We start from the raw sequence: 21,062 nt of genomic DNA on the forward strand, positions 1-21,062 counted from the left end.
TATAACAGATTTCACTTATTAAATATTCTGGCAACTTAATGAAGATCACACAGGCTAAACCTATAAATTTGTTATTTCTGCTTAATTGAAATGAACCCTAGAGTCAAACATTAACGATTTCTACTCTAATATTAAAAGCTAGTTGTTCAACTCTTTCATTATTTTAACCACCAAACCAATCAGCACAGTGAGCAATAAAGTTAAAAACATTGTGCAAATCATTTTGCTTTATCTGCAGGCACAGATGGCGCACTGAACCAACATTGGAAAACATGGATACTATGGTGAAATAATGTACAGTGGATTCAGAAAGTCTTCAGACCCCTTCACTTTTTCCACATTTTGGTATGGTCCAGCTAAAATCATTTAAATTATTTTTTCGCCCACATCAAACAACTCACAATAATGATTTAAAAAATGTTTGCAAATCTATTAAAAGTAAAAACCTGAAATGTTACATTGATAGTATTCAGACCCATTGCTATGAAATCTGCATTAGGTGCATCCTATTCAATTGATCACCCTTATGAAGTTTATACAATTTGTTTGGAGTCCATCTGTTCTCAGTTCAATTGACTTGATCTGATTAGAGAAAGAACACACATTTATGAAACAGTGGTCAGAAAGAAGCCTCTCAGTATGCAGTTTTGGTTATCAGACATGTTGTACTACAGATTATGAGAAAGCAAACCATAGCTACCAGGCTTGCTCCAGTTTTGAAAAGAATATGAAATGATGACAGACTGTTGACCCAAAACCGGAAGATGCGTGCTAAAAGGAGATATAATAAAGCATTCTGAATTATGATAAAAACAAACAAGATCAGTGCCAAATGGGGGAACAATCCACAGCTAGTTGAAAGTGAAACTCCCCAAAAATTGTTACAAACATTCCTTTGTATAATTTTTTTGATACAGGGTAATTATCAACAGTCTTATTACTAAACTGAACTGATGAACTACAGTGTGCTGAATGACAAGTTCTCATAAAACATTTTCTAATGCTCTTTATTTAAAGTATGAGATTTTTTACTAAAGCTCAACATTGTTGGTATCTGCGATTTCTATTTCAGTCTTGATTTTTCTAATCGTACAATAAGGAATTCCATTTTTGCACTATTTTAGAAATAGATTGTGTTAGTAAAACAGTGAATGAATTGTCTATAATTACCTTCAGCCTCTTACTTTCCTGCTTCAGCTGTCTTTCTAATTAACTGGTCTGTAATAATCACATAATTTATGGATGGATGGACATATTTTTCCGAACATAATTAATTATTCTTTGACACAAATTGTCGTGATGGAAATCAGCTTGATTCTGCAATAATTGTTTAGCAATACTGTAATATACACAGCTGAGAATTTTATAGGCTGTAGATTAAAAAATAATTGTGTTTTTAGAGATATTTTTGCATAGAATTTAGAAAATAGTTATTTAATTATTCATACTAATCTTGTATAAAATTGATTGAATTTATTATTTCTAATTTTACCTGTCTACTAGTCTATTTCTTTATTTATTATTCTAAACCCACTGAAACTTGCAGTGCATTAATATCCTTTCCCAGAATAATTCTTTTGCTAGGTTTTAGAAATGGAAAGATGGACATACTGAAAACATGTAGAATATATTATATGCTGTGTTTCATAAAGTACATTTCCAAGTGGGAAATTTTATAAGGTAATTTAGTTTTGTAAGAGATTCTAATAATAATAATAATGATAATAATGGTTCTAAATTGAGAAACATTAGTAAATAACCAAGTACAGTGTACAATCAATTTAGGACTACAGTAAGTTGTGGGTTTACCATTGGAAAAGCACTGATTTAGACTAGTAATTTTGCCAAGAATACAGAACTTAGTTTGTTGGCAGGAATCAAAGTTCAGATGGAACATTACCTGATACTCATGTTCAGTGTGATGTTGTGAAAAACCTGTCAATTCCTAATATGTGAGAAAGAGCTTTATAATAAAGAATACCAACTGAAGCAAGACTGTAGCAGACGTCAGAACAAAATTCAAGTTAAAATGTACTTGTTTAAAAACAGGGGTAAGTTAATGATGATGCCTTTTGATCACTTCAGGCTTTCTTTCATATTCTCTTCTGCTACACATAGTTTATTAAACAAACGCAGCCAGATTTGTTATTGATTCTGGTGTTGTTCATGAATAAGTTACTGGTGATTTTAAAGATTTCGGTTTAAGACTGATTGCTATTGAATGTGGCGGTGAGTGATATCTTTGCACTAATTGTGTAAGAGAAATGACACAGAAGTTAATAGGTTGACCTTCTGAAAAGAGGAAGATGTAAAATATATATATTGTGGCAGAATGCCAGGGTCCATGACCGGTCGGGACGCCCCTTCGTTATATATTTAGGGGGAGCAGCCATGGATGGTGTAATACCTCCCCCTGGATGCTAGATGGCCGCCCCCCTGGGTTGGAGCAGTGCCTCAGTTTCCCGCAGGGCTCCATGGGAATTGGAGTTGGGGGCAGCCCTGTTAGGTCCTGCAGGCACCGCCATGGGGGCTGCAGCTGGAACTCCTAAGCCCTTGTGGGCAGTGTTTTCACCACACCCAGAAGTGCAGCCGGAACTCTGCAATCAAACATCTGGAGCAAAAACACCACACCCGGAAGTGCAGCCGGAACTCGGTAATCAAACATCTGGAGCACTTCCGGGTGAACTACAAAAGGGGCCAGCAGCCACCACTCGAGGAGCCAGAATCGGGAGGAGGAGGACAAGGTTGCCTGGGAGGAGTGGTGGAGGAAGAAAACAGTGCTTTGTTGTGTGTTTTATTTGGTATATTTGTGCTTGGGACTGTGTTGTGCTTGTGGGGATTACAGGGAAGATGTGCCCCACAAGTGAAGAAAAATAAATAGTTTTATTTATTTTACATGTGCCTCCGTGTCTAGTCTGTGTCAGGTCGGGCGCCTATATAGCGCCTTTTCACTATATATATATATATAGGAGCCCGACTTGATTGGTGACTCCCGAGGCGGAGTGGTGGCTCTGAGGCTAGAGATCTGCACTGGCAATTGGAAGGTTGTTGGTTCAAATCCCATAAATGCCAATAGGGACTCTACTCTGTTGGGCCCTTGAGCAAGGCCCTTAACCTGCAATTGCTGAGTGCTTTGAGTAGTGAGAAAAGCGCAATATATATATATATATATATATATATATATATATATATATATATATATACCTGTATATATAGATTCCATCTTGCCTGAAGAAGGGGCCTGAGTTGCCTCGAAAGCTTGCATATTGTAACCTTTTTAGTCAGCCAATAAAAGGTGTCATTTTGCTTGGCTTTTCTCTAGCCTTGGCCTAAGAAGCTGTAGCTATTATTCAACATCACTGGTTTAATGGCCATTTTTCGGGTTTAACCAAGTTAGCCTGTTGTCCAATATAATCTTCTACCTTCACTCTCAGTGGTTTTGGGTATCCTCTGGGGTTAGACCAATACTTTTCATATCACCTGATACCATGTCCAACAACATCTTCTTCTGCCTTCTTTTTTGCTTCATCCCTCCACGTCCATCTTGATGCACTTGTGCTCCTAATTATCTGCTTGCTTACTGCATCACATGCTGAGATCACCTTAGTCTTGTTTTTGTCAGCACAACACTTATTGCTGCCAAACCTGGTCTTTCTTTTAACTCAGCTTTCGTCTTCCTCATTTTTCCTTCCATTCATCTACCTGATCATTCTCATCTCTATTCTTTCCAGCTTTACTTCATACTCCACCTCTATTGCCTCTGTGCAGAACTAATAACTGGGATAGCAATGGTATATCGTTTACATTAGTGCCCTGCTTAAACATAGGATGAACATGATCACTTAGAACTGCTTTGCATTGATTGTTATTTACCTCTTCCTCTGTGGGAATCAGTGGATCCGATTGATGCCTGCAAAATGTATTTAGTACAGGGTGGTGCAGGGAAACGGGAAATTTTCAATTGACATTCAATGCATGAATAAACACATTACAAAATACATTTAATGATGAAATGTATTGTACAGGAGATGCAATAAATGATGGTAATCAATATTCATTCAATATTTTTTTTTTGTTTTGAAGAAAACATCATGAAGATGTTGTTCATTTCTCTGTACACATTCTGACAAGCTGTTGTGGAAATTCTGCTTTGCTTGATGTAACATGTCAAGAGGAATGCCAACAATTTCCTCTTCAGTCCTCCTTTTTAGTTCAGCAATCGCTGCAGGATGTGTGCGATACAGTTGGCTTTTAAGATCCCCACAGAAAAAAACACAAACAGTAAGATCTGAGGATCTCGGAGGCCATGGAATGTCACAGTTGCGTGAAATGACGTGCCTTCCAAACAATCATCGAATAGCTGCCACTGATTGTCTGGCAGTATACGAAGTGGCTCCACCTGATTATGCACCCATGTTGTAATCGCAGTAGCTGACGGGACACTATCATGATGTCCTAACTGGTTATGACGCCAAAATTTCTTTTGCGCAGCAGTCAAACTATCACCATTCTTATAAAAGGCTTTCACAATGAATTCTCATTGCGCACCACTCCACTGCTCCATTATAACTAATGGCAAGGGGTTCTAAACAAGGTTGCATTAGTCCCAAACAACTGCCGACACCCCACGGTCGCCAACACCTAGTTCCAAAATTTCTCATTTCCCTGCATCACCCTGTATAACAATAGAGGGATACCTCCCTTTATGAAACAACCATTTTAGCCTGCAGATACCTTTTAGTTTGCACCATATATACTATCATCCTACTAATTTTTTCATTACTGAGTAGACCTTTGCTTGTGTTCTGTGTATAATTTAAACAGCAAAAGTGCATTTTAAGTATAATAAATTGCACTGATGAACGATCTTTGATATAGCTTCCTGCTCTAGCCTTAGACTGGCAATGACTTCCTTGAAACTTGTACAGAGAGCAAGCAATTTTCATGTTTTTCCACAAATGCTATGGCGGATGATTTTTTTCTTCCAACTTCAAAGTTTAACATTACCTTAGCTACTGCTCCTTGTGAAACATCAGCAAATTGCGTAGTTTGTCACTGAAACTCCTGGTAAACATGCCAAACTCACAAAGACCAATTTTAGTACAATAAAGAACTGGGTGTGTTTGCTTAAGTACAATGAAATTGAACTGCTTAATCACCCCGATGATCAAACCTGTATAAAAGGCGGCGTGTGCTTTTATTAAAATCTGTATCCCTCCTGTATTTAAATGCTTCCTATGTTTTAACAGTAAATATTAGGCCACCCACACAAGTTTTATAAAGCTGGATATCTAGGCAGCAAGTATTTACTTGCTTGTGGCCAAAGGGGCCTAAGATTTTTGCTCTGTATACAATGTATATATGTACATAGTCTTAAAGGTACAAAGGAGACAGTGGAAAAGTAAAGAAAGGGTGTGTTCTTTAATTTTTCTCTGATGTTTCTGGTAAGTTTCGACACTACTTAAGTCTTTTTAGCAAACACTTCACTGCACACATGCACTACACATCTCCAAGCAGAAGCTACCTGAACACAATATTTTTAGCTCTTTCATACATTCTCCTTCTTTTATAGTTTTATTCCTTGTTTGCATTCATAAGTTAGTTCAAACTTTGCTCTTAAGGGATTGTTCTATGCTAGTCCTTTAATGGCTGCACATGAGTATGGTAGTCACATAACACGCTATACGCAACACTGAATTCTTTCTACTTCAATGTATACAGCAATCAGGCCAGGTATAAAGTTGCTGTAGTATATACAAAATGCACACATAAACTTATTGCACAAATATTATATAGGGACCATTTTAGTATATAAAAACTAAATCTATGAATCTTGTGGAATTTCTGAAATTTAGTTTTAATTTCAGCATATTTATATAGATAAAGTCTTTACCTTCATGGACGATACTGATTCTTATACACATTTTATAAATATAAAATAATTTATTATTGTAAACTAAAAATGGGAAATAATTTATTATAATGTGACTTACAATAAATATTTCATAAACATGCATATGAACACTATTAAACAATAGGAAAAATATAGTGTTAATAGATTCATTTGTATCCTAAAAGCAAATGTATTGGGACTGTATGTACATCCAAAAGCAATTATTTTGCAATAAATATGCAAGATTTTCTCTTTACTGTGAGAAACCCAGAAATCAAGTTATAGAAAGGTAGACACTTTTACTTTATAGAATGATTCTCACTGTATCTAGAGTTACATGGTACACTTAAAAGGTAGTAAAACAGAGCAGTTACCAGCAACTGAGCAGCTTTTAATTAACTAAACTTGTTCTCTTTTTCAATCTGCAATATATAATTTTCCAAAATTGTTCTTTACAAAAGCATTCAATAAGCACAGAACTTTTTCTCATTTATTTTAGCTGAGTATTCCACTTTATTTTATTTTAATCACACTGCAAACAAACTTTTTTTCTTTCTATGGTTACAAAAATGTATTTGAAAGTGTCTAAATGCAGAAGGTATTTTCTTATGCAGAGCTAAGACTGTTAATTAATATGCCCGTATTTTACTGAAATTTTCCAGTTAATTAATTTTCATATTCTAGTGTACACTAAACACTCAGATTTAAGTACAAAAGTGCAAGAAATTCATTCCAGATTACTATAATATTAAAATGAAGACATCGTGAATAAAATGTATATTACTGCATTCTAGCCTGTTCAAAACAGTGTAACTTCAGCTAAATGCAATGTACTAATTTCACCATACACTGTACATGTGATAATATTACTAATAATACCACAGGTACTACTATTACCGAGACTCATAGTAAAGTTACAACTTTCTTTCTCTATGATTTAATGATTGGTAGCACAGTTGCTGTTAACCTTTATTTTCCTGTCTTTTGATACATCTTTGGAAATCTTATTTTGTTAACTGTGAAAATTCCATGCATTATTTTTTGAATTGTAATTCATTTTTGCTCTATTTATTGATTCTATTATTATGACAATGATGTTGTGGGGCATGATTTCATTGTGAAATTCTTCAGTTCATGTAAGGTTTCCTGGCCACAGCCATATTGTTTGCTTGCTGCTTAGATGGTTGCTACCATGTCATTATGATGCATGACTATGTCATGGCAGTTTATCCACCTTATCTGTGGGTTTATCTTCCATGGTTTTGATACACTGCATTTTGAAATTATAAAAAAAAAAATCCAAATTGTTCTCAAAAAAGAGCATTTAAAATTCCTGTGTGCAGCACTGCCCGCTAAATACATATAAGAAATGCCATGCACAGGCTGATGCTATCGAAGAACTGAGTACCAAAGCCCAGCCAAACCCTTGTGTTCTCTGCGTGCGTGCAATCGTCTTTATATCCTGAGCATCCATGGTTTTTGCACATCCTTTTCTGGTAATAGAACCATATAGCTCAGAATAAAGTGGGCCGATCTGTACTAGCTTTATTTCATGTGAACACAGTGTAGCATCAATTTAGTAAAGTCATAATTAACCAATTATATGGATGATTGTCAAGCAAAAAAGTTTGTTAATTCTTGTAATCTAGTTAATAGCTTCTGTCAAGGCTAGATAATGATGTCAACAAATGTGAAGTAAAATTTGAATTATATCATATTTATCAAATGGAATCTAGGAAATTGCTGCATGCTTAAATGGATCTCTGGGTGGTTCGTGGTGTGGTGGGTGCAGCAACGAGCTGTAATCAACGCATGCTTCCAACCTATAAAAGCGGTAACACTTTAGTTTAGGAATTCATTATAAGCAGCAATTAACAGTCTGCCCGATATAAAAATATTATAAGACTTAACATGATATAAAACAATGAAAAATGATGACAGTAACACATTCAAAAAGTCTTATTACTTTTAATGATAATTTATTATTGTTTAATTAACATAGTTAATAAAATGTAATAGATTAATAGGTACTTTATAAAGGATACCTAAACTAAAGTGTGACCATAAAGGGTTTTATTTAGCTTTGAAACAAATACAATACAAAACTATTAACCAATAGCCTAGTTACAACTATTATGCTTTCTATGAATATGCTGTTGTATTTTCAACAAGTGCTTGTGCCATCAAACCTGCTTACCTGTGACAGTAGTTTTATGATTGGCAATGCACTTTCTATATGAAAAATCCTTCTAACCTGCAAATGTCTGCTCTATTTCATACTTCAGAGTTTTACATGAAGCATATAAAATATAAGTAAAATTAAAATAACATCAAGAAAAAAGGAACAGGAATCAACTGAGAACCTGAGTGATCTGATGCTGAGACTGTTTCATTTTTCTTTTCCATGGTGAGATGACATTACAAAATTATCATGTAAATCCAGCTAATTAAAATAAATGCTATGTCTTTCACTTTAATGACTTATACTATATATTGGACACTGAATTTTAAATGAAAGAAAAAAAATCCACATAAAAAATGATGTCAATGGCAAATTAATGAGGCAACAGAAACCAACATTTGTTCTTCCTACCCTCCATCAAAAGGTTTACGTTTAGTCATCCTTTGTTTCTTCTTGTTCGTTTTCATTATATTCTTTGCAAAGATCCTTTAAAATAGACTCGTCTTCCTACAGCTCTATTCTCTTCATATAATAAACCAGCTTTAGCCATTTAGTCTGCATTTTATTTATGTCGTCTCATTACTCACACACTGTGTTAGTGGCATTAGGTTAGTAGCAGTTGCAAACAGTATTGTTTGCAGGGAGTAACTCACAATTTGAGCAAGGTTCAGGCGTCGGAACTGAGCAAATTTGCTCTCTATTTCTTGCCAGCGTTTGCTGAGCTGGATCAAGCTTGGCTCCACTGCCATTGCAGCCCCTTCCCTTGACAGACTTTGAGCCTGCCTGTTCAGTGCATTCAGGTCTTCTCTCTTCTTCTCCAGATCAGCATCAATATCCTATTGAGTAAAACCAATAGAGGGCCCCAAGGCTAGTCAAAACTGAAGAAATTAAGCAGGAGATTAAAAAAGTAAAATAAAATAAAATAAAAACATTTCAGGAGGCACTTGTCTTAGATTTATTTATACACTCTATTTACAATTAAATTATTTTAATTTACATACACACAATGCCAACAAAATGTCGTGCAGTCTAGTAACAAGCTTGTCATCTCACAGAGATTAAGCTGCATACTATAAATCAGTTACAACTGAAATAACTTTCTTTTTTTTCCTAGGATTTAGGGTTTCTCTTTGATGATGGGAGATGTGGATACTGAAATCAGAAATTAAAGAATAACAGCTATTGTTTAAGGGCCTGAATGTATCTTATGCCAGCATTGCTAATCCACCCTTGTTCTCGATTCCTTCAAAAACTCATTGGTGAAAACGAAGCAGAGAATGAGGCAGTGAAATGCATAAACAGACATGTGCGCACACATACACGTGCACGCACATACAAAGAAAAAAACAAAAGGCTGACTTTGACAAAATGAGCATAACTCTACAGTGTTTAGACTATGACAAGTGACAAGAGATGTTTCTGGTCAAATAAGGCTCCTAACATGACAAAGATGTCTTCCGTTTATGGAGTTCATTTGCTCATCTGCAATAAAGACACACAAAGTCAAGTCAACTCATCCTTTGGTTCATAATTCCATTGATCATTATTACAACCTGGAATCCTGTTTATCCAAGTGACTAGTTAGCAACCATAGTGCAGACAGAAAGTTTACATAATTTAATTATACTAAAATTCTAACAACATATTTCATAAGAAAATAAACAGGGCTGTTACCATATTTTAAGCCACATATGGTACAATTTTCTCATTACTTAAAAAATCTAGCTAATAAAAACATAAGAACATTTCTAAAATATCATGTCAGTTTCTGGTACCTGGCAGACTGCTGAAATGTGTTACCTTCATCCTTTGGTCATCCCTGGGATCTGGTAGGCTGGCTACTTTTTTCTCAATTTCATCAAGCCACTGCAATAGGTCATCGGTTTGCCTCTTATACTGGTACCATTGAGGAGAAATTGCAAGAGCCTTTTTCTTCCTTATAGATCGTAAATCCTGTAAAAAGCAGAAAACAATTTTGCAATGGAAGGAGTTTACACTGTGCTCCAAAACAGTCTTGTCTTCATGCAACTAACATAACTCATTAGATGCCCAGTGAATTAAAAAAAAAATGTATGCTTTCCTCATGTCTATAGGTACAAAGGCTTACATTATCCCAAAGATATACAAATTAGGTTGATGGTCAACTTTAAAATGATCATTGACTGGTTTTGAATATATTTATGTGCCCAGAAGTGGATTGGTTCTATGTTAACAGTTAGTTACTGCCTCACTGTCATCCTGGAATGGGCTCTAAAAATATTGTAACCATATATGCGTAAAAGCTGGTTTGGGAAATGAATGGAAAAATATAATAAAAGAATGCATCTTAATAAGAAATACAGTAAAAGCCTACAATACAGTATAGTGCATTAATATGCAGCTTACTTTGAGAAAATTGCACATCATCTCTTACATTTCTATGATTTATACAGCTTCTTAGATTATACCTTGAATCATACCTAACTGACTATACTTCTACAGAGCATACTATGAAACAATTCTCTGAAAATTCTGAATTATATATTTCATGGTTTATGTAATATGTGCATGTATTTGTGACTTCACTGTTGTTGAATTTTAGATTTTTAGTGCAGCCTGAACATAACTGAATCATAGCATTTACTAACATATTAATGTTGTGTTGGTTTTGTTATGAACACTGTGCCACTACAAAGTGTGGCATTATGGTACAGTGGTTTACAGCTACAGAAAATAGGGTTCAGGGCCTGTTCCATTTACTACCTACTTCAGGTTTGTATTAGTCTCATTAGGACTTCTGGGTTTTCTAGTTTCCTCTCATCCATTTATGGAGCATTGAGTTCAGTCAGCGCATATCCCACCAGCCACAAACCGTGAGTGAGACATGGGTTTATAGCTGGACACACTCCAGGCCAGAATAACTTAGTATGTGAGACAGAATGAAACTTCAAATTATTGCTTTCTTTAACTGCAGCTTAGACCTTTATAAAATGATCTTACTTAATCAGGAGATCTTTGTGTTATTCTAGAAATCCATTCATACTTTAAAAAAGAAACTTCTGTACTATATGTCAATTCTAAAAAGTACAACGTAAGAAAAAAAAAAGCATTAATGACTTTTCTTGGCACCTTGCATCTACTAATTACATGACATCACAGTGACTAAACTCAACAGGAGGATATAATGTACAATGAGTTTACAGTATGCAAAGGGTATTGATCTCTTCATTCCTGAGAAAAAATCCGGTGCTTCAGAACTGTAAAAGATCCGCTCTTGGCTATCTACAATGGCATGATAAAACCTAAAGTTCTTTCATCTCTGTTAACAGCTGTCAGTGAGCTATAATGCAGTGGCTCACAGCATTCAATGGAGAAGACAGAAATATTTTGGAGCTGAAATTCAAGGTTGTAGGAATGCTTTAAACTTCAGGCCACAAAAAATGAACCAAAACGGTAAAAAAAAAATTGGGAGACATTTTAATATAGACACTTTGTTATATTTGGTGATGTGTTTACGACAGTTATAAAAGCGAACATCAACTAAAAACAGCACACCCCTAAAATGAAGGAAGTGGGAATTATGTAGTTGAAAACAGGATTATTGAATTTCTGCTCTACATATTTTTCTAAGATATGAAGATTTGAAATGGCTTTGACCACTTTACTTAACTGAACTTACTGCAAAAACATTTACCAATTATTTACCTACACTGAAATTGAAACAATTATCATGGCTTATTCCGATGCTGTGCTCCTTTTAGGTAAACTGCTGAGGAACTTGGCCCTAGTGCTACCTTTGTCAAGCTTTTACTTTGCTTATTCTAATGGATTGTGGATATTCAAAGATATTTCTTCTTAAGAAATACTATCAATTATAGTTTTTGTTTTTTGCTACCAATGCCATCCACACATATAATAGTTTTGATTTCTTCTAAATTTGGCTTTATTTACTTGACTAATAAGTCCAAAATTACTCTTTGGAAGCGTTCTATCTCCAGTGAACAATGCTATATTAAGAAAATTAATTGAATTACAGTAAGGGCCTGGACAAGTTGCTTAACGTAACTCTGCTCCAAATATATAAATAGTTAAATATAAACATTATAAAGTATATAAACATCCTGTAAAAATATTTAAGTATAATATATTCTGTAAAGCTGCCCTGTGACATGATGTCAGTTTTTGTTTATTATTGAGTTGTACAATAAAATGATATGTAAACATATAAAAATACAAATTTATTTTTGATATACATCCAAATATTAGCTTAGCATTGGCAATTGTGTCGTAAATAGTATGCACACAAGCAAAGCATTAAGGATATCCTTTTGTTTTGTAGGCTGGAAGGAAGACTTTATTGATCTGCCCACTGCTTATCAGCATACACCCACACATTTTAAGTATTTACTTAGTCCCAGTCTAAATCAAACAAGAAGGTATGACTGCTGCAGTACAGTAGGCATAAGGCAGAAACTCACTAAAATAATGCAATGAAATCCTACATTTTGACTAGGAGACTTTAGTGTTACCAGTCAACGTATTAATAAGTTTCTCTAATGGAACAAACAAACTCACATGGACACAAAGACTAAACATACCTCTAAGTCAGATTTGCAACCTGAACCAAAACCAGTCTGATGAAAAAAAAGTACCCACCTTTTCAGTTGGTTACTGTAATCATTACTGTACTGTATCATTACTGATTGTAATGTCTATGTTAGAATTTACAATTAGTAAATTACTCATCCTATACTTGTGTTCATTCTTGAGTTCATACTGACATGAACTTTTATTGTACCTTAACAATGTTATATTTAGTATTCAATAAGTGTTGCTTTTTCCGTATTTCTTCACGTTTTCTTTCATCCAGGACTCTTTGCTGCAGGTGCTCTCCCTTTTGCAGTAGCTCTTTCACTGCTAATTCTTCGGCTTCACCCTAAATAGAAAAAGAAAAAAAGTTATACAGGTGGCATGGTTAAACTGATTTATAAAGGCATATGATTTAAGCATTTTGAGAGTGTTTCATTTAATCTTAGTTTACTCTGTACTCATGACAAAAATTTGAGCCACTCTCTCAGACAAGCTATAGCCTACATATTTTTGCAGTAGTTTTTCATGTAATTTGGGTAAAACATTAACATGTTTATTTCATGAATTCCATGAGTGTAAATTTCTACAACAATGCAATCAAGTTACCCTCAATAAGCATATGTTGTGCTTAATTTGGCAATTTTACAATATAATATTTACAAAGTATGACTTGCCACTACATTCTTGAAAAAACTTAAGTGCTTCTCACCTGAGTGGCAAACATTATGCATTCAAACAATTATTTTTATTCTGCTACTTATAATTTCTTACATCTTCAGCATTTGTTCATGATCAAGGAATGATTGACATACATTTTGGAACCAACTATAAACAAAAATCCTTAAAAAAACCATGTGAATAAATTTCTGTAACTCCACAAATATGAATAATTTGACCATAGAAAATAATTTAACAAGAGAATTATGGACAACTCAATTTTTAAAGCAGTATTACAAAAGTTAGAATTAAAAAAATAATGTTTGTTAGGAGGTAACAGTAGTTAGTTGCCGCAACTATCATATGTAGAATGGTTAAAAAGATCCTTTCTTCACAAAATATTAAAGAAATTTGTCTTTAACCATTAATTTTCTGAAACTATGTTAAAAATGACTGATAATTAATTGCTGAGGCCTATCCAGGCACCACACTATCACTGGGCACCTGGCATCACTGAGCCTACACACACTCACGTTCAGGCCAGTTTAAAATTTGCCAGTCAACCTGCATGTCTTTCGCATGTGGAAGGAAACAGGATCACCTTGAGAAGAACAACTAAAGTGTATAAAACTTTACAATCACAGGTTTGGATTTAAACTTAGAACTTTATAGAGTTTTATATCAGCATTGTTTTCTATTCCATCATTGTGTTACTCTCAAACATAAGATGCTTCATTTGCTTAAATCTGAGTGAAATAAAATGGAATATTCCAGTAATAATCAGCAGCTACTTAATGACCTGATTACTGGAAGTTGTTCTGAACTAAAAACCTGCAACAGCTTGCCTTTTTCATTTGTGGTCTTCCAGACAAAACCATTAACATAAAACTAAAAAAAATATAGACATGAATGTGACAGTCACTTAATACAACAGATGACAACTTCACTAAGTGAATATTATTAAATGAAATTATCTGCTCTTTTCATTCCATGGATGGTGATTTAGCAAAATAGGTTTTCATTTGTATGTTTACTGATGCTGAAACTAATAGCTTCCTTGCAAAACTATGCTAATGATGAAAAACAGATCATTACAAACTGTCAGTTTTAATGAGCAGAACTTATAGTGATAACTTGAGTCACAAACAAGTCTGAAACCTGCTGGCTCAACTGAACTTTCAGCATTTTTCACCTCTCCATTCATCTTGTTTGTTCTGTGGAATTACATTTATACAATAATATGTGAAAAAAAAGTTCAATATAAGCTACTGAAACAAAGTAACAATGAGAAAGTTTTACCTCTCCATTTGTATTTTGACTTTTAAACAGTGAGTGTTTTAGGTATTCTTGTGAAAAGCAACATCCTCTACTGTATACCTATCCCATTCATTTATAAAAGCACACCAGACGTATCTTCTCTTATGTTGATAACATTTAAAATTTTACCTTAGGGAAAGTAGGCTAACCCAAAGATCCAGAAAGCTGGTTTGAAACATTGTTTTTACCTTTTACAAATCTGAGCCTGAGTATAAATCATAAGAAAATACTGTATACCAGAAACAATAATGTAAAAGAAATATAAAAAGACTTGACTTGATGGCTTCACTGTGTGAGGTGTAGGTAACTGAAGGAGACATCATTTTTTTTTAATAAAGAAATCAAAAATAATCTCCTGATTGCTAAAATCTGTCCATATGTATAACTGTGCATATTTAAGAACCCTTAAGGCAAAAACGCTGCTGTAACACCATGCTCAAGAGCGTCACATTTCAGTCAAGTTTATAGAAGTAAAAAATACATTTAACAAGCACAAAAACTAAAACAAAAAAAAAAGTTTCTAGTCTAGCATAATGATTTGTAACATAAGTTACATACAATTATAAACTATTCTTGTATGACTGAATTTGACCTGTGTGAATGTTCCCTGTTATGGAACAGCAAACCATCCAAGACTGGTTTCTAACTCACATTTTATGCTGACAAGAAAGGCAGCAACTCCCCTGGTCATGTGTATAAGCATGATGGATACATTTCAGTTCAGATATTACAAAGGCACCAAGATTATTACTTCTCCCTGACAGGATCATATGCATGATGCTAAACCTAACATACAGATAAACAAGTAAGTCTTAAATTTAGAAGGTGTGATTGAATGTACGGTATGGTTGGATTGATGCCTACCTTTCTTGATTGTTTTTTTAATGGAAAAATATTAGGACTGAGATATGGAAAGGGTGAAATTGCATATGCCACCACTAATATAATATTACTTATTATTTAAAACTTGATCTATTCCAGGGTCTGTTGGGCAAAGTTTACTGGAGCACCATTGGACTTAAGGCAGGAACCAGCTTTGAATGGTGTACCACACCATTGAAGTGTAGAAACTCATACTCACTATTAAACGTCCAATTTAAAGTCTTCACTAAATCAATTCTGTGTGCAATGAACATAAAAAAATCTGAATACACAGTGAAAAACCCACACAATCCAGCTGGAAACAATGCAGACTCCAAACAGAGCGCTGCTGCTATTCAAACTCAGGATGTTTTCTCTTTGAGGCAGTAGCATTAACCACTGTGTGACTTTTCCACCCAAAAAAATAAAAGATCATTTAAATAGTTCATACCAATAGTGAATCTGTTCTGAGCTCTAAATTAGTATTGCTTAACTTTAGTTATTTACCGCATCTTTTTGAAAATCCCCTTCTTTCAGGTTTTCTCCCTGTTGAACTTCTGTCTCCAAGTGTTCGAGCCATTTCTGTGCATCTGCATGATACTGATCCACATCTTTGTAGGAAATTGGGGCCTATAACATAATAAACCGTAAATACATAATACATTAGCTTTATTTGGCAACTTTAATGTAAATTTCTTAAAATATCAAAATTAATGTAAAACTTCAATAAAAAGCATTCTTTGTGTACTGTTTGTGCTAGTAATACATATTTTTTAATAACTTAGAATTAGTGTACTAGTGAAAAAAACACCTTTAAATTAAGAAAAAAAATTTAACAGTTTTAAAAAATATCATTAAATGTTTCAATAAAAAGGAAGGGGTAGCAAAATTCAGATCACAATAATATTTGCCATATAACAAATGCTTACAATCTGGATAACATATTGTAAGAGTCTGGTAGTGGTTTGTAACTGATGCACCTTGTTTGAATTAGCTTGTGTCAGGACAAGTAAATAACAGACTGGTCTGAAATGTAGTTTTCACAGAGTTTAAACCTCGTGAAAATTTGTTCTGGACCTCTGAATTCAGGATGAAAATCTAAATGCAAAAATCCTAAATAAAAATTTTAATTTAGAAAATGGTGTCCTGGATCATCATGAAGTTAAAGCTAAACATTTTTTTTTTATTCTTAAGGAATCGTTTATAGACATTTTTTGGATGTATAGTGTTTTTAGGAAAATAATATTTTAGGGACTCATCAAAATAAAAAGAGTCATTAGTCTCTTTGTACTTAATGACAATTTGACAAATACAGTCTGAACCCAGCTTTTGGGTAAAGCATGCATTTTTACAGACCACTCATATTATAGTATTAATGTTGGTGAAGAGTAAAATACTCAAGGTTATGTTAGTCATTTCTGCATTCAACTGTACACTGACATCTAAATTCAAGCAACATGCAAATAGATACATATTGAATATATTGACTAAAACTGTTTAACAAAGACTGCATTAACAAGATGAGCCATACACAGCTTTAACCCCACTGCATACATGCAACAATAATGAATAATTTCTAAGGATTTTAAGAAGCCCTTACATCCAACCTGAATAAACATCTTATTATGGGGTTGACTCACAACCGCTGATCATGGTGTTTCTCCATCATATCTTCACTGTGCCCGGTCTTTTTCCAGAGACAACTAATTTTCTTGTTTTATGCAACCCATGAGAAAGCTGATTCATGTATATAAGCAGTATTTACAATAATACAGAAAGACTCTGAGGGTTCATTAAGGGATAAAAATAACAAATGATTAATATGGCGCTATTTGTTAAGAGGCCTAATTTTATATCCACTTGAGGAATGTTGTTTTGCTGAAATGTTAATATGCTAGATTGAAGATCATTTTCCTAGTGCCCCATTTAACAATATTCTTCAAGTTATGCTCCAAATTGCTTAAAAAAAAAACAAATTCTTGCACAACACAAGAAGCTTATAACTATTGTACTAAGGAAGGGTGTAGATTTTAAAAATTTCTTCAAACATGTACTTAATACAAGATATATGAAAGGAACAATCTATCTATCTATCTATCTATCTATCTATCTATCTATCTATCTATCTATCTATCTATCTATCTATCTATCTATCTATCTATCTATCTGAATAGCTAGCTTTAACAGTTTTATTTGACAGCTTATAGTATGAGACATATCATTTTAATTGAACAATTTAGAAAAGAATATAAATTATATACTGTAAGTAAACTATTGCCAACAGAGCACTTTAATTATGCTTGAAATACAGGTGAAATAAATATTAAATGTAATTTAAAAATTTAAATAAACATTATTTTCCTTGTTTTGCTATACATAAATAATCAAGTTGTATTCCATATACTGTACAGCAATTATGAAGTTGCTAAAAAAGAATAAAGCATCAACCAAAGCCACTGTTCATGAAAAATCATTGTTGGCTTAAAATTAAATTTTGTACTGCCCCATAATTTCATTGCCTCTATAACTTAGGTTATTGGTGTATAATAGACAATCAAACAGTAAGAATCCAGCATTGAAGTGATTGTTGGACGTGTTTATAATACTGTAGCTAATTAAAAAATATTAAAGTCTGCATCCCTCTGCATTTTACCATACGTAATTACAAACTGGCTAATTCAGGTGTGCCAATGAACAAATCATTTTGATGTGCCAACGACTGAGCTTATTTCTTATCTTTTCAGACATGCTTGGGCTATATTTCTGACTTGAAATCTGTTCTTCATTAGAAAGTCACTGACAAGAAAACAGATAAACATGATCTATTATAAGAGTCAAAAGAATTAAAACAACATTATAAATGAATAGAGAAAAGCTGACTTTGAAATCCAGAGCTTTTTTCTACTGTGAAAAATAAACGTGTCCCAGTGACTACAAGCCAATGGTATAAGGATAATGATATCAAACAAGGTAAAAATAAGAATAACAGAAACAAAAATGATTTTCTTCAGCTATATGTCCCTTATTACAAGGAAAACATCTCTTGGATCTCCTGTATCAATTCGTTTGGATACACTGTACAACTCCCCGTGAGCATTTGTTCACTGCCGCGGCTACCTCCCTCTGGAAAGTCATTCTCACTGAATGGAAAAGTGAGACCACTGATTGATTTCTTACAAAATGTACTGTTTCCATCAAACCACAATTTTATATCAGCAAATCTGTTACCTAAAAAACAAACAATCAAAATAATTTATATTAAATAAAAAGCTTTACTAGCTACATTTATCATTTTCTTTGTCCACTCTTTAATATATTCTTCATAGTGAACTAAATGTAAAAGTAGAAAATGTTTTACAGATATCTATTACCTTTTGCTTAACAGTATTTAATAAAATGTGTAAACCTGCAGAAACTCAAGTTGATAAGCTTAAGGGCACTATCTGCAGATTGTGCCCATATTTGATATTTTAAAGATGTTCTATTTGATCACTTTTCTTCATACTGCTATTTGGTGAGCCGACAGAGTTACAATTAAATGCTTACTTTTGGTTTAGTAATACTTTGTTATTGAATTCATTCCACCTAACTGTACAACAGTTCCATAGTTGTCCAGATATTACTGCTAATGCATATCCTAAATAACTACCTGATTACAATACAGTGACTAACTCCATCAATGAGAACTAGGAAATTTGACAATAATTTCAAAAATCAAACAGTCCAAAACAGTCTTCTTAGCTCTATAACTCATGTAAACCTACTATATACAGACAAACAAACTTCTTTAGAAAATAATTGTAACTTTCATGACAATAAACTGAATCATGAGTATGTTTAGAATATGGATGGGTAATAAATTGAAATGTGTGTCCTGTGCAGTATATCGAGCGTAATGTTGGATTTCTTGTAGACTATTTTATTTCATTTTGTGTACATTAAAAAGACATCATAAATATAAATATGGATTGCTGGTTGTTTGAGTGATTTGGGTTATTCCAAAACAATTACAACTGGGCAGCTTTACAGATTGTATCATTTGAAGGTGTGTGTTAGACGTTTAAATAGCACAGATCTGAATGTAAAGTAAAACGTTATACATCATAAGTACAGAACAATTTGTATGTGACCAAATAGGCTCTATGACCATTCTACATATGCACATTATATCTAAGTATGGTTATAATGCACAGTCTAAATTAATTTAATTATGGGGATTCAATAATTTTGTTTCCATCTAAAATATAGACTGGTAAAAAGCTTCTTATGAAGTTTTAATGTAAAATATTAAGTTGTATATCATTAGAAAAAATTTAAAATGAACAATATTCTCAAACAAATGTCTTCAGGGATATGCTGATGTTCGGCTCAATAAGTAGACAAACACAGCTTCAACAGCATATGTGAGTATTAACAATTCATGTGCAGCTCTCTATGAGCCAAGCAAGACTAAAGTTTGAGTGTACTTATGACCTATGCTACATTCTGAATAACACCAATTTAAAACATTTGCATTAATCAGGAAAGGGCAAGGTGCATTTTATACAAAGTTACCATTACCAACTCAGAGCTCACATTAATAAATAATATAATTGGGTGAGGCCTCATATTGGAGTAACTTGTCTATGATGCCCAACAATAATTTTCAAGATTAACAATAGCCTTTGCACCATTAAGATTAATTTGACTTCAAACCTTAAGCAAGTCAGTGTCACGGTTTCTCAATTACCACTAATAGAAATTACAATTATTATAATCTTCTCTGATTTCTGCTTGAGAGAAGAAAGCTCATTCAAAAAGCATGAGATTGTGATATTCCCTACTTTGTTGAAGTACAAATTTTTTTAACAAATTAGTATCCATCAGTTTTTGGTGATACAGTTGTATATACAGATGTATTTTAATTTCTAAGAAGTTATGATAAAATTCATATGCTACCTATATCATCATCACATTTAGAATTTAGATAGTGTTTCACTCTGGTAAGTCAGCATGGCTGCACTTCCTACTTACTAATAATTATAGTTAAAATAACCAAACTTTTTTTTTTTTTAAACATTGGAATATCCTTTTTTAAAAAATTATATCGTATGAAATGTATCTTTCAAATATTTAAGTCACAAATGTCTTATTATTCATTTCTAACACATTAGGATTTTGTAATCCAGTGTTAATACAGTACAGAATAAACAACATTCATCACATTCAGAGTGGAAACAAATCATGTCAAAAAAAAAATCTAGTCATGGCTGATTCCCAGATCAAACAAGCAAATCCACGAGAAGCAATTTAAAGTTTTTTTTTCATTTTCCAAAAGAAGATATGAAGTGCACAGCACAGCTTGACACAACCCCACAAATGCACATCTTACCACAAGTAAAGAATCTGAAGTACCGAATGTCAAACTACAGAAAAAGTTATGATGGTAAATATGACAGGCATAGTTTTGTCTCTTTACAGAGCTGAAATGACAGCAAATAAGAAACAAAACAAGTATGTCCTTTTTTTGGAGATTAACAGTACGCTTGAGCATAAAGCAACATTAGCACAACTGTTAAAAGAACAGATCATTCAATCCAACAT

The 21,062-nt window shown here is 33.5% G+C and overlaps 1 protein-coding gene across 13 annotated transcripts in view; it reads right to left on the minus strand.

The window, feature by feature from the left end:
- The window catches only part of dmd (dystrophin), a 2,688,357-nt gene that overhangs the window by 1,501,721 nt on the left and 1,165,574 nt on the right, over window positions 1–21,062 (minus strand). For all 13 annotated transcript variants that reach the window (XM_051926236.1, XM_051926244.1, XM_051926242.1 and 10 more), the window contains 4 exons: window positions 15,987–16,109; window positions 12,853–12,990; window positions 9,876–10,028; window positions 8,729–8,911 (listed from right to left, as the gene is read on the minus strand). In XM_051926236.1, coding sequence (XP_051782196.1) covers window positions 8,729–8,911; window positions 9,876–10,028; window positions 12,853–12,990; window positions 15,987–16,109 — 597 coding nt within the window. The remainder of the gene's footprint in view (window positions 1–8,728; window positions 8,912–9,875; window positions 10,029–12,852; window positions 12,991–15,986; window positions 16,110–21,062) is intronic.

This window comes from Erpetoichthys calabaricus, chromosome 4 (assembly GCF_900747795.2).
Source record: "Erpetoichthys calabaricus chromosome 4, fErpCal1.3, whole genome shotgun sequence".
In the NCBI taxonomy this organism is placed as follows: domain Eukaryota; kingdom Metazoa; phylum Chordata; class Cladistia; order Polypteriformes; family Polypteridae; genus Erpetoichthys; species Erpetoichthys calabaricus.